This window comes from Nerophis lumbriciformis, linkage group LG04, assembly GCF_033978685.3.
Source record: "Nerophis lumbriciformis linkage group LG04, RoL_Nlum_v2.1, whole genome shotgun sequence".
Lineage (NCBI taxonomy): Eukaryota > Metazoa > Chordata > Actinopteri > Syngnathiformes > Syngnathidae > Nerophis > Nerophis lumbriciformis.
This window is the reverse complement of record NC_084551.2, coordinates 23,694,322-23,710,000: the sequence shown is the minus strand read 5'-3', so window position 1 is coordinate 23,710,000 and position 15,679 is coordinate 23,694,322. Positions and strand designations below refer to the sequence as shown.

Genomic DNA, 15,679 nt, shown 5'->3' with positions numbered 1-15,679 from the left:
ACAACCTGTGCCGCCGTACAGGTAACCAGGTAAAGGAGCATGTACAGTGAATATAAATTACGTGACTAACCTGAATATATTTATGATGAATGCGATAACTTTTTGTGATTAATCACTTTACTTAATATTTTTAACAGCTCCAAAAGTATATAGAATTATTGTAAACTAAAGCATATTAAAAGCTGTTCAGCATGTGGCTTAAAAAACAAACTGTCACAATCTAAATGGCAATAATTATGATTATTTATTTACAATATGTAATTCCCCCCACCCCAGCATGATATGAAACATAGAACGTCACTGAATACGGCTCAAATGTATATTTAATATTTTCTGGTTATACTTTTCACCACTTTAAAGGGTCATATTATAATTTTTCCCACATATAGAACACTTCCTTGTGGTCTACATACCATGTAATGGTGGTTCTTTGGTCAAGATTTTGCTTGGAATATGTTTTATAATTTTCAAGCTGCTTTCATACCGTCTCTTCAGGATGCGCCGTTTTGTGGGCGGTCTTATTTATGTGACTCCACTTTGACAGCGTCTTCTTTTCGCTATCTTTGTTGTAGTTTTTAGCGCTTCCATATGGAGTCTACTGACAGATATGAGTTTGAACAATACGCTACTTTGTATTAGTACTGGCAACAGTGGAGGATACATGTGCATGTACCAGCCAGTCTGCCCCACAAAGGAGGATATAGAAAAAGAAGGAGCTTATTGACTACAGCGTTGGACCACAATTTTAGGGACTTATGCAGATCCCAAATACACAACAGCAGGTACTAGTAGGTGAAAAAAGTTGGTTTTGCATAGTAGGGCCCCTTTAAAGTAAAACATAATTAGATAGCCTCTTTAAAGATGAGATACTGTTGATGTAAAATATTTTTTTTAATGAAGGTTTTTACTTTATTTTTAATGTTGTAATATCTAGGGGTGTAACGGTACACAAAAATTTCGGTTCGGTACGTACCTCGGTTTAGAGGTCACGGTTCGGTTCATTTTCGGTACAGTAAGAAAACAACAAAATATAAATTTTTGGGTTATTTATTTACCAAATTTGTAAACAATGGCTTTATATTTTTAACATTGGGAACACTATAATAATTCTGCCCACATTAATCCACATTAAACTGCCTCAAGTTGTTGCTCAGTTTAAATAAAATGACAAAACTTTTCTTCTACATATAAAAAATGCAACATTAAACAGTTTCAAGTCAACTCATCATGCTTAATTTATTACAGCATTTGGGAAGCCTGTAGTTGATTTTTATTATGTAAATGTTATATTTTTATCAACATGTGATAGCAGGGACCCTGCCATTCAAAACTAGGCTGCTACATTACTAATGATTAATGTAACTATAGCTGAAAAAATAGTACAATAGCAATGGGAGAGACTATTCATCCCTGAACACCATGGAGTTCATGTAGGCTTTATGATGCAGTTACATTATATCAACTATCATTTAACAGAATGTCCTTTTTTGCTGCTTCAATACAGCTCAATCAACACAGAAAAAGGTAAAGTGAAACAACAGACACACACACACACACACACACACACACGCACACACACAACGCAAAATGAGCTAACGTTACGCTAAAAGCGAATTAGCCTTCACCTCAAGCCAGGACTGCGAGCGAGCTGAAGCTGCAGTTTATATTTCTAGAACGTCAACGGGCTCATAGTGATGTTACTAGTAGTTGACTGGGAGGTGCTTATTATAATTTGGGGAGAGTCGACTGCATTATGCTTACCTGCTAAACGCTAAGCACTGACATGCGCTCTGAATACGCACTGCTGATTGGCTGTTACCGCTCTGAATACGCACTGCTGATTGGCTGTTACCGCTCTGTATGTAACCAATCAGATGGTTGTGTGGGTGGGACAATGCTGGGTGCTGTGTACTGACAGAGACAGGCAGAAGGAAGCGGAGCAGCTTGTTAAGACTTTAGCTTAGCTTAATATGTTCGTGTGGAAACTCGTTCGGTACACCTCCGAACCGAAACCCCCGTACCGAAACGGTTCAATACAAATACACGTACCGTTACACCCCTAGTAATATCCCATAAGTTGTTACAGCTGTAATAGTTCACCCCCATGTCCCATTAGTCAGGAGTGTAAGATTAAAATACACCTTTAAAATAGCTAGCAGGCTGGCGTCTCAATACTCCAGCAGCTCATCTGGAACCCTGAAAATGTTCTCTCAAAATATACCGTGTTCAATATGTATCTGCTATGGTCAGGTTAACTTTTCTAAGGTCATACATAAAACACAATTTTCTTTTCAGCACAACAATATTATATTCATTCTTGCACATACACACTCCTCATACGTGAATGCAGGTGTTTATGTACTGTATGTGTGTACTTTTTTTTTTTTTTTGCATTTCCGTGTGTTGCACAAAGAGAGCAATATGTTGCAGCCTGCAGGCATTTCATCTGGCCAAAGCTAAGTTGTTGGACTCATGTAGGTCATGGCGACTGCATCTCTCTCGCGGCCTTCCTTTCTGGGAAAGTAGGACAGCTCAGATTTCTGAAGATTGTGCTGTGAAATGGCAGAATTATAATGAGAAAACAAATCATAATAATGTCTGTTATTCTGTAATTTTTCAGTTATGTTTTGTGGTTCTTGATGAAATTTGACCTCCTTTAACTATTCAGATTCTACATAAGCATGACAAATTCTCTTCGTGAAAGTTGATATTCATATTGATTTTTCTATTGATGCCAAATCTGGATCTGCAATCAGGTTCCAAAAAACTTGGTTTCAGTAAATGGAATTATAATTAGATCTGATATGACATCACATAGATAATTTACTTTTTACATATTGAGCAGTAGGATTTTTTAAATTGTGTCATATGTACAGACAGACAGAAATGGATGGAAACACCCTTGGTAGGATGCCTACGGTTTTGTGCTTACAGAATACTCAGACCTTGTGTTTTGAGAGTTTTGCGATTAGATAAAACAATCCAGGGTGACTCATCCAAAACTAACCAAAGGCTTGCACCAATAGTCTTGAATTTGAGCATCAAGGATTGTCCATGTTGTTCACACAAGCTGTTATTTTAGAGCCGCTAAGCTTCCATACATGCAAAGTCACAGCACAACACTACTGCATGCACCCATTCCAAAAGGAACCAAATCATGGCTCTACTCTCAGTCCTGCTGTAATGGGGAAAAGGCTCCAAATTATAAGTGGTCTGAGAGGGCATTAGCCACCTGAGATTTCCTGAAAATTATGTTCAGTGCGCACCTGAATCCTCTTTTTATTTGGATCGAATGTATTTAATATTTTGAATGCATTACAATTATAATCCATGAGTCATGTTATTCTTATTGATTGTGAATGATAGGCAACATTCCAGAAAAAGTGGAGCACCCTTTTAAAAAGTCTTAAATTCAACAATTTGAATTTAAGGCCTTAAAATCTATAACGTAACTAAAAAACGGAACTCAAGTCGGGGACTTGTGCTGCCCTGTCAAAATTAATCGCGCACACGAGCCTGGTCAGAATTAATCGCGCACCACCTAGTGTGCTGTGCGTGTGAAGTGGTGTGTTGTTACAGGTTAGCATAGCCGTGGAGACATTTTAACGAAAGCCCATAGCAAAGTGGAATTACCTGCATAAGATGTGCAAGTTCAACTACTTGTGGCTCCAGAACGATGAATTTAATGCATTCTTGAAGTCGGTGGATGGAAATGTATAACATGTTTAGGACCCAGATGTGGAGACATCGAGGAAGGAAGTGTTTGTAAACATGGCGGTGAAAGTGAATGGAATGATAATGTAAAAGTCAAAAATCCGGGATAAATCTGTGTCAAAACATGCTGATATGCAACAAACACTTGTACAACTATACAAGGATCAACTTAACCCCTCTTCACCCCCTTAAGATTTCCGAATGTCATCCTGTCATGCTTGAATAAAAACTAGTCCATGTTTATTAGCAATATGTTTTTTAAAAAGTCACAAAAACAGGTACAAATGTATTTATACATACCAGATACAAAATGAGTTGAGCAAATGTGAATGTTATCCACATCATTCACATCCAAATTCTGTTTGAGACTTGCTAGCCATAATCACCTTCTTTCTTTTTAGTCTGTCTGCACTCTTGTTTTTCACAACTTTGCAACTTTGTGCAGATACAGTTGTAGTACTGTAGATATTTTTATCTGTTTGCTCAATTCAAAACATTGCTTTAGCAGAGACGCTATCAGTCCCTTTCATAAACAATATAGTGTTGTGCTTTCCTTTACCATTGCTGACATTCTGGTTGTTACATGAAAACACACTTAATATGAAGCAAACTGCATCTTTTGTAAGAAAACGGTTCTATGGCAAATCTGAAAAATGGGTGTTATGTTTGCTCATATTTAATCAATTAGTTTACAATAGAGTTAGTTGTCTGGTGTATTTAGTTAGATTAACCATTGTGTTGTGTAATGTGCAAGAGCAGTGAATTAATTCATTTACTCACAATTCTTTCAAGCCCAATGAATTTCCTTTATGTCTTTGTACTTTTTTGTCCATATGGATATGAAATGGTCTTAAATTATATTCATCATGGTTTTAAAAACCTGCAGAGACCCTGCTCTAGCTATAAGCTAATGTTAGCAAGTATGACCAGTCTGTGGTTTTGTGGTTGGTTTAAGTAACAACTTAGCATATACAATTATTATGTAATTTACATACATTATAAAGGAGGTTGCAAATGTAACTTTTATTCTAACTGCCTCCTTACTCAACTAATGATAATACAATAACTGAGCACTGATGTGTGCAAAATCTATGATAATTTTACAATTGTATTATTTGACCTATCATCGCTCAGAAGGTATACACACAAATAACCTGACAATAACACAAAAGAATATTTGATGATGGATTTTTTCCCCTCCTTTTCATTTAGGTTCTTAAATCTTGTTGTCTTCTGAACCATATTTTCAAAAACACTACTGTTGGCAACTAGCATAGGCAATATTAATTTAATTACCTTATACAGTAATATTGTTTGTGGGTCTTTCCCCAGATTTCTCTAAATATCCCTTTCCAGAATAACTCCCCCTCCCTACTTAGCTTCTCCCCTTTTACCTCTCTTGGTCTTTAGACAACTAAATTCTGGACTACTTCTTTTGCTCCACTGAGCCCAGATAAGCCACTTTGTATTGGGTCTCCATTTGATGCGGTAATTGGATGACAAGGGACAGTTCACCATCGCTTCCTCATGACTCAGCAGAGTTTTCTTGCTGAGCGCCTCCCACTCCTGCTGACCACAGGGCGCTCAATGGGAACAGCGAATTGTCTGAGGCCCATTCATGTTTTTGGGTCTCCATCTCATCATCCAGACATCAGCTTCCGTGGGCGGCCCAGACCACACACAGCCCACCATTACTGTTCGAGGGTCTGTATACAGGGCACATGTTAATGGGAATATGGAGCTGGGCTGGCTTGTGTGTGCCAAAATAAGCTTATCAAAGGCTACAGTTCTTTTTGTTTTCTTAAAGACAAAGACCGAGCCGCTATAGCTACATTTTGTGGCGGGTTAGTGTAAAGTGGGGGCTTGGGCTCTTGCCAAAACTGATGACCAGTTGGCACCCAGTATGGAGCAAATGTGGATTTGTGCAATGAAATCCTTCGAGATTCAAAAGATTTATTACACTTTTTCCCGACACTGTTACTAGAAAACAGAACCTATCCATTTGAAAATCTCAATAAATGCAGGATTAAAATGTTGTCAATGATTGTGGCACTACATTGGAAAGTTGGCGCCCTTTAGGCATCTGTGTAAATGTTGCGAATTGTTAAAACGTTAAGCACACTGTTGCTACAATAAAAAAGTAAAAAGGGAAAATCATTTTACCGTGTGTCTGCGAATATTTCTGGCATTGTTGAACAGTCTGGGAGTTTTGGAGTGATAAAGGAGCAATGGCCTCATGTAGTCACTGCTAGCATTGTCACACACTAGTAGTGTAAGGTGATATTTCATCGGCTTGTGTCCCGGTAGTGCCTTCTTTTTCGCTGTAATAAAATTACGCTGTGGCATCTTTTTCGGTCTCATCACAATTAAATACTTGCTGCGGGACAAATCCTCCTTCCTCAAACTGAAGGTGCCGCAAGACGCAGGCTAACTAGCTAAAATGCTTACTCAAAACGATTGTCTAGCAACTTGAAGCTATATACAGCATTCCTGTGAGAGTTTGAACACATTTTAAAACTTTTGATCACACAAAGTGATCTCTAAGTCAGGCTGACACAGCTCTGACCTGCGAAGGTAAGACAATTGTAGAAATAAATATGTCAGAAGTGCCACTCCCCGTCTAAGCTCTTCGAAATGGCTGCGTCTGTTTCTACAGGATGTAGAGAGGATGTGACATAGAGGGCCCCGCCTCTTAAAAATGTCCGTGCCCGCGAATACAGGAAGCGATGTCATCAAAATGGCAGCCCCAGGCTTCTATTCATGGATGAATAAAGTGTTCGTGCGCACTGACATGGTCCACACACAGAGGAATATTTGGCGCAATGTAAACATTCGTAAACTGAAAAGTTCGCAAATAGAGGCGTTCGTGAATACACTTTATCAATCCCATTCATAACTGTTTTTGTGTTAATACAGTCGTCCCTCACCACATCACGCTTCAATATTGTGGTTTCACCACATTGCTAAAGTTTTTTTTTTGTTTTGTAAGCATATTCTACAAAATGTTTGCCCTAAAATATCAAGCGTAAAAAATAACTAAATGAACTAAAAATATCAATACTTCATTAGTTTTGGCCTCTAGATGAGACCAAAGCAACCGTATAACGCTGTTCCAGTATTGTGGCCACTGATTGGCTCAGCCTCACCCATAGCAAAAATGTGTTCGCTCATCTGTTGCTCAATCTCGTATCTTGACTTCAATTTGAGCTTCTCATATTTGTTTTGTTATGTGATTATATGTTTCTTATCTCTTGCTCCTAAGGGAGTATTAGGAGCAAGAGATAAGCTAAAAAGAGACAAGTCATCGCTAAGACAAAGGAGGTTGAGTTAAAATAACCATTTGAGCAATACTTGAGAAGTAGGATACACAGAGGAGATATCATATAAAGAGAATGAAATTAGATTTCTGAGACAAATCTGTGATTTAAAAGCAATGTACACACCGGACAAGTCGCCAGCTCATTGCAGGGCCAACACAGATAGACAGACAACCATTCAATTGAGTGTTGCCAATCAGCCTACATCAGAGAGAGAACCCACACTGTCAGGGGGAGAACATGCAAACTCCACACAGAAAGACCCGGGCCTGCGAATCGAACCCACAACTTTCTCTCTATGAGGCACAGACACTAACCATCAGTTAATATCGAGACAGTTAACGCATGGTAAAAGGTCTCAAAAAGTGTCTTTTGAACATATCATGGCTGTTTGGGTTAAGTTTTGAATCTCAGAATTGTAATCAATGAGTTACTGTACATGGCGCATGTGTAAGAAATCAACAAATTAGTAGATAATGTAAATAAGACATAGACCATATATCCATATTGCCTGAATTATTATTTTCTCACATTTTGACATGATATAACCTGAAATATGATTGAGGTATAGTTAAATTGTGCCATTTAAAATTCATTACACAATTTTCTTTTATACTGAAATAGAAGAGAGACACATCGGAGAACTGAAATTGTAAGCATTGAGAGACAAAACCAAGTATATCTTTCACTGAGACATTATTGAGACATATTGAAAACCAGCTCCTTCATATCTCATGCATCGCTCACTGTGAGACTTATTTCTCAGGAAACATATTTGAGAAGAATGAGAAAACCACTTTGGTCTCGATTAGTGCTCTTTTATGTGTACGACGGGCGTCACCAACTCGCGGCTTCTGGCGCCTACCTAGTGGCTGCCCTTTTTAATTTTTTTAAATGTATGCAATTATAAAAAGATGAGTGAAAAAATATACTTATTTGTTTTAATATGGTTTCAGTAGGAGGACAAACATGACACAAACCTTCCTAATTGTTAGAAAGTCCACTGTTTATATTAAACATGCTTCACTGATGGGAGTATTTGGCGAGCGTCATTTTGTCCTACTAATTTTGGCGGTCCTTGAACTCACCGTAGTTTGTTTTTCTTTCTCCGACAATGCCTCAGAAAGACGTGTCCACCAAACTTTTCATGCTGTGCGTGGTGAATGCACAAACGTGAGCTTTGTTGATGTTATTGACTTGTTGGAGTGCTAATCAGGCATATTTGGTCCAAGCTAATTAATGCTAACATGCTATTTAGGCTAGCTGTATGTACAGATTGCATCATTATGCCTCGTTTGTAGGTATATTTGAGCTCATTTTATTTCCTTTACCAAGGCGACTTGTCCAGGGTGTACTCCGCCTTCCGCCCGAATGCAGCTCAGATAGGCTCCAGCACCCCCCGCGACCCTGAAAGGGACAAGCGGTAGAAAATGGATGGATAGATATTTGCATGTCTCATGACACATTACCTGTATGTTATATTGGCTGCATTTCTGATAGTTATTTGTGTACAATGTTGTTATAGACCAAAGCAAACATTACCCAGCTTGCAAAGATTGTAATAAATCCATTAGAAGAAGACAGCCTGCTGTTTCTTTTAACTTGGACACACACATCTATACCTTTAGCCATTCTAAGCCAGTAATTTCCAGGAGTTATATCACCCTCTGAGAAGCCTCCGTTTTATTAATGTTTTCCAATGTTGTAAAAATGTGTAGAATAAATGTTAAGTTTCTGTCAACGAAGATTTGTGTCAGCGTGCGACACATAGTCATTCTGATAGTTGGCTGTTATAGCTAATATAGACACATACATCATGTGTTGCATTCATTATAACACTTATATAATGCTTTTAATTTTTTGGCGGCTAGAGACAGATTTCGTTTTTTTGTATTTTTGGTCCAATAAGGCTCTTTCAACATTTTGGGTTGCCGACCCCTGGTATAGGAGATATACATGCTCGATCAAAAGTTTACATACACTTGTAAAGAACATAATGTCATGGCTGCTTCCAATACTTTCTACAACTCTTATTTTTTTGTGATAGAGTGATTGGAGCACATACTGATGATTTTAGGTTGTCCTGAAGAATTTGGAGGTAATCCTCCTTTTTAATTGTACCATTTAAAGCACCAGTTCCATTGGCAGCAAAACAGGCCCAGAGCATAATACTACCACCATCATGCGTGACGGTAGGAATGGTGTTCCTGGGATTAAAGGCCTGACCTTTTCTCCTCCAAACATATTGCTGGGTATTGTGGCCTAACAGCTCAATTTTTGTTTCATCTGACCACAGAACTTTCCACCAGAAGGTCTTATCTTTGTCAATGTGATGTCAGATGAAACAAAAATTGAGTTATTTGGCCACAATACCCAGCAATATATAGGAGATCTCATCTTCAGTTTTGCTTTTCAGCATTACTATATTGGTGTAAAGGTGACTAAGGGGGATTATTTCATGTCGAGATAATGTTGAAAAATGTATTTAGAAGGTAGTAAACAGGTTTAGTCTTTAGCTATGAAAATATGAGATTTATCATTAATGAAAGGGACAAGCGGTAGAATATGGATGGATAGAGTCCTACTTTATTGTGGCCAAATAAACGCAATAAACAAGGGATTACTGTACCAGAGCAAATTCCATACAACATATGTTCTTTATTTATTTTTTTTGTTAACAATGTTTAGTATATATTTATTTTTTATTCTTTTTCCCCCCAAAGTCCTTTATATTGTTCTGTAAGCCTCATGACACAGTAACTTGTGCTTTTCTTATTTTATGCACTGCAATGCTGCAGACTGCGCCCAGGATGTTGTGGCTGCAGAGAGTTTAGGTTCACCTAAAGGTTGCGGTTAAGGATATAGTAAACCAGTTGAAAGGATCTAAAATTGTACACACGCTCAAGGCTCAACCCAAGGCCAGAAAATCCCAGTACATCACAGGGACTTTTGCTGCCATTTTTAAAGATGCTGTGTAACAACAAGTTTAAGCATGATGATGAAAGACAACACTTTGACATTTGTTAACCATTTTTTTTGTTTTGACACTTGCTGATAAATCTTGCTCTTCCTAGTCCAGGTCCTTTATGCAAGTGCTTCACATCGCTCACATACATCCATCTATCTATTTTCTACCACTTGTCCCTTTCGGGGTTGCGGTGAGTGCTGGAGCCTATCCCAGCTGCATTCGGGCAGAAGGCGGGGTGCACCCTGGACAAGTCGCCAGCTCATTGCAGGGCCAACACAGATAGACAACATTCACACTCACATTCACACACTAGGGTCAATTTGGTGTTGCCAATCAACCTATCCCCAGGTACATGTCTTTGGAGGTGGGAGGATACCAGAATACCCGGAGGGAACCCACGCAGTCACGGGTAGAACATGCAAACTCCACATAAAGACCCAGAGTCCGGGGATCGAACCCAGGACCTTCTTATAGTGAGGCAGACCGTGCTTCCCCACCAACATATAATGGATTCCAATTTTAGTGTATAAGCTTGTATGTCTATTGGCTAATGGCCTTTTTAGAATTGTAATCTTCAACAGAAACTCTCATCTGATGTAATGACTTGTAATGTGTGCGCAATACCAGCGCAGCTATTAATAGAACAGCCGCCAGTTGTCCAAGCACAGAGATGGATGCGTGTGAGCGGCTGGGCGTGCACACACACGCTTGTGTACATACTTATGTTTGCACTAAGCTCTTTCTCATACAGTTCAGTTTACTTTTCCTTTGTCTCTTTGCGCCTGTCTAGTTTCACTCTCGCCGTCTTTGTACGTGTCTCTAAGAGGATTATGGCCGCATGAATGTGCATGCAGACGTCCATATATGTACATTGTGTGCATAGAAGCATATGTGAAGGTGTGCACATCATAGGGCTTAGACACACATGTGCACAGGTATGTGTATGCAGGGCTTGAAGCTCTCTCCCTGGGGGATTACATCACAGCAGTTATCAGACCTGAGTCATCAAAAAGGTTGAGAGGTCCTGCCCTGCTGCGCTCCTTCATCCAAATGAGGGCATAGTTAAAAGACTCGCTCGCCATGTGTTTCTTTCATTTCCTGCATGTGTTCTTTTCATTTTTCTGCTTTCAGCCACTCTTTATTCGTCTTTGTTGCTTTCCTCTTTTTCGAGAGACAGAAAGACACTCTGATAGGCCCATAACAAAGTACGTTTGACCAACGCAATGGCCAAAATATTGGTGTTGCTGTACACATTAACTGCAATGTTGCATCAACAAATTAAAAGCCTCATTACCTTACATGTAGAATAGTAAGCACGCATTACACTACCGATTTTAAGGTTTTTGTTGGCCTTTTTTGCCACAAAAAGTAGTGATTGACACTTAATCCAGAATTCCAGTTCATTTTCAAATTTGACTTTTTAGGAGCTCTACTGATTGCCATTGACATTAATAAATGCAATGCAAGTAATACACAGTGGTACCAATACCTCGGTTTTAGTTATTAACCGTTCTAAATAGGGATAAGAGTGTATTCATTTTTAGTCCCGTGGCTGACAATTGGCAAACAGAGAGGAGGATACTATAACAGCAATGGTTGGTGTTCAGCATACAGCCTGTACACACGACGCGTAAGAGGAAGGCGGATCGATCCATAAATGGTGGTGTTAAGTACCAAGGGTTGTATCAGTATATGATGTCGATATTTTTTATTATCCATCCATCCATTTTCTACCACTTATCCTTCAATTTTCCTTTCGAGTGAAATAATTATTTAGACACAGAATGACTTCAAGGGCAAAAACCTAAATATTTAAACAATTGCAAAAACTACTATCTACTACTCATTTAGTTATTGTGCACCATTGACTTTGTTTTGCTTAAACAGTTGCATATAATAAAAGACAATAAGGAACTATTTTAAATATTGTGACAATAGTTTTAAACTGTCAATAGCACTCACCATAAATATATTTAAAAATGAATAAATCTTTTAGTACATGTAATCGGTATTATTAATCATTCATGGATGATCGATATCAACGTTGTCTGAAAAAAAACGTGATCGCAGCATTCCTGGTTCCACAAAGGTTCAATTGAACCATATGAAAACAATGTTTCCGTTCCAAACTCTCAAAAACGCTAGCACAAAACACACTATTTATAGAGAATGATTGTAGGTTTACACAGAGAAAACAATGCAAAATGCATATGAATGACAAATGAAATGGGTAAATACACATTTAACATTACTTACCTTAATTAAAGACTTCCATCCATCCATCCATCTTCTTCCGCTTATCCGAGGTCGGGTCGCGGGGGCAGCAGCCTAAGCAGGGAAGCCCAGACTTCCCTCTCCCCAGCCACTTCGTCCAGCTCTTCCTGTGGGACCCCGAGGCGTTCCCAGGCCAGCCGGGAGACATAGTCTTCCCAACGTGTCCTGGGTCTTCCCCGCGGCCTCCTACCGGTCGGACGTGCCCTAAACACCTCCCTAGGGAGGCGTTTGGGTGGCATCCTGACCAGATGCCCGAACCACCTCATCTGGCTCCTCTCGATGTGGAGGAGCAGCGGCTTTACTTTGAGCTCCTCCCGGATGACAGAGCTTCTCACCCTATCTCTAAGGGAGAGCCCCGCCACCCGGCGGAGGAAACTCATTTCGGCCGCTTGTACCCGTGATCTTGTCCTTTCGGTCATAACCCAAAGCTCATGACCATAGGTGAGGATGGGAACGTAGATCGACCGGTAAATTGAGAGCTTTGCCTTCCGGCTCAGCTCCTTCTTCACCACAACGGATCGATACAGCGTCCGCATTACTGAAGACGCCGCACCGATCCGCCTGTCGATCTCACGATCCACTCTTCCCTCACTCGTGAACAAGACTCCGAGGTACTTGAACTCCTCCACTTGGGGCAAGATCTCCTCCCCAACCCGGAGATGGCACTCCACCCTTTTCCGGGCGAGAACCATGGACTCGGACTTGGAGGTGCTGATTCTCATCCCAGTCGCTTCACACTCGGCTGCGAACCGATCCAGTGAGAGCTGAAGATCCTGGCCAGATGAAGCCATCAGGACCACATCATCTGCAAAAAGCAGAGACCTAATCCTGCAGCCACCAAACCAGATCCCCTCAACGCCTTGACTGCGCCTAGAAATTCTGTCCATAAAAGTTATGAACAGAATCGGTGACAAAGGGCAGCCTTGGCGGAGTCCAACCCTCACTGGAAACGTGTCCGACTTACTGCCGGCAATGCGGACCAAGCTCTGGCACTGAGCATACAGGGAGCGGACTGCCACAATCAGACAGTCCGATACCCCATACTCTCTGAGCACTCCCCACAGGACTTCCCGAGGGACACGGTCGAATGCCTTCTCCAAGTCCACAAAACACATGTAGACTGGTTGGGCAAGCTCCCATGCACCCTCAAGGACCCTGCCGAGAGTATAGAGCTGGTCCACAGTTCCACGACCAGGACGAAAACCACACTGTTCCTCCTGAATCCGAGGTTCGACTATCCGGCGTAGCCTCCTCTCCAGTACACCTGAATAGACCTTACCGGGAAGGCTGAGGAGTGTGATCCCACGATAGTTAGAACACACCCTCCGGTTCCCCTTCTTAAAGAGAGGAACCACCACCCCGGTCTGCCAATCCAGAGGTACCGCCCCCGATGTCCACGCGATGCTGCAGAGTCTTGTCAACCAAGACAGCCCCACAGCATCCAGAGCCTTAAGGAACTCCGGGCGGATCTCATCTACCCCTGGGGCTTTGCCACCGAGGAGCTTTTTAACTATCTCAGCAACCTCAGCCCCAGAAATAGGAGAGCCCACCACAGATTCCCCAGGCACTGCTTCCTCATAGGAAGACGTGTTGGTGGGATTGAGGAGGTCTTCGAAGTATTCCCTCCACCGATCCACAACATCTGCAGTCGAGGTCAGCAGAACACCATCCTCACCATACACGGTGTTGATAGTGCACTGCTTCCCCTTCCTGAGGCGGCGGATGGTGGTCCAGAATTGCTTCGAAGCCGTCCGGAAGTCGTTTTCCATGGTTTCCCCGAACTCCTCCCATGTCCGAGTTTTTGCCTCTGTGACCGCTGAAGCCGCACACCGCCTGGCCTGTCGGTACCTGTCCGCTGCCTCAGGAGTCCTATGAGCCAAAAGAACCCGATAGGACTCCTTCTTCAGCTTGACGGCATCCCTCACCGCCGGTGTCCACCAACGGGTTCTAGGATTACCGCCACGACAAGCACCAACTACCTTGCGGCCACAGCTCCAATCAGCCGCCTCGACAATAGAGGCGCGGAACATGGTCCATTCAGACTCAATGTCCAGCACCTCCCTCGTGACATGTTCAAAGTTCTTCCGGAGGTGGGAATTGAAACTCTCTCTGACAGGAGACTCTGCCAGACGTTCCCAGCAAACCCTCACAATGCGTTTGGGCCTGCCTGGTCTGTCCGGCATCCTCCCCCACCATCGCAGCCAACTCACCACCAGGTGGTGATCGGTAGAAAGCTCCGCCCCTCTCTTCACCCGAGTGTCCAAAACATGAGGCCGCAAATCCGATGACACAACTACAAAGTCGATCATGGAACTGCGGCCTAGGGTGTCCTGGTGCCAAGTGAACATATGGACACCCTTATGTTTGAACATGGTGTTCGTTATGGACAATCTGTGACGGGCACAAAAGTCCAATAACAAAACACCGCTCGGGTTCAGATCCGGGCAGCCATTCTTCCCAATCACGCCTCTCCAGGTTTCACTGTCGTTGCCAACATGAGCATTGAAGTCCCCCAGTAGAACGAGGGAATCACCCGGGGGAGCACTCTCAAGTACTCCCTCGAGTGAATCCAAAAAGGGTGGGTACTCTGAGCTGCGGTTTGGCGCGTAAGCGCAAACCACAGTCAGGACCCGTTCCCCCACCCGAAGGCGGAGGGAAGCTACCCTCTCGTCCACCGGGTTGAACTCCAACGTGCAGGCTCTGAGCCGGGGGGCAACAAGAATTGCCACCCCAGCCCGTCGCTTCTCACTGCCGGCAACGCCAGAGTGGAAGAGAGTCCAGCCCCTCTCGAGAGAACTGGTTCCAGAGCCCTTGCTGTGCGTCGAAGTGAGTCCGACTATATCTAGCCGGAACTTCTCCACCTCGCGCACTAGCTCAGGCTCCTTCCCCCCCAGCGAGGTGACGTTCCACGTCCCAAGAGCTAGCTTCTGTAGCCGAGGATCGGACCGCCAAGTGCCCTGCCTTCGGCTGCCGCCCAGCTCACATCGCACCCGACCTCTATGACCCCTGCTATGGGTGGTGAGCCCATTAATTAATAATTAAAGACTTGATGGTGAAAAAGCAGGGGGAACGCTACCTCTGTACTTCAAAAGTGTTTTTCACTTGTTTATCAAAGTGCTGGCACTCTTGTTGTATCCAAAAATGTGCGGACAGCGACTGTGCGCTCACATGACTTTGTCTGTAATGAACTGATGCAATCACATGCATTCGTGAGACAGGTTTGTTTTCGCCAAAACTACAAAGGACAGATGGTAAGCACCATATTAATTACTCTTTAGCTAGACTTAACGAAGCAGGGTTGTGTGTTCAGTGACCCTAAGGTTCCTATTGACTTTGATTGGACCATTACTGTATGCAACAACTTAATTTGCCTCTATGGTATGTTATTTTGCAGCTGTACTCAAAG

The 15,679-nt window shown here is 42.1% G+C and overlaps 1 protein-coding gene across 12 annotated transcripts in view; it reads left to right on the top strand.

The window, feature by feature from the left end:
* grb10b (growth factor receptor-bound protein 10b) overlaps nucleotides 1–15,679 on the top strand; it is a 165,623-nt gene that overhangs the window by 114,487 nt on the left and 35,457 nt on the right. The window contains exon 1 of one of the 12 annotated variants that reach the window (XM_061951057.1): nucleotides 11,642–11,659. The exons of the other annotated variants lie outside the window; for them this stretch is intronic. Within the exon in view, the coding sequence (XP_061807041.1) occupies nucleotides 11,657–11,659 (3 nt within the window). The 5' untranslated portion in view covers nucleotides 11,642–11,656. Of the gene's footprint in view, nucleotides 1–11,641; nucleotides 11,660–15,679 lie in introns of those variants that run through there. 12 annotated transcript variants of the gene reach the window in all.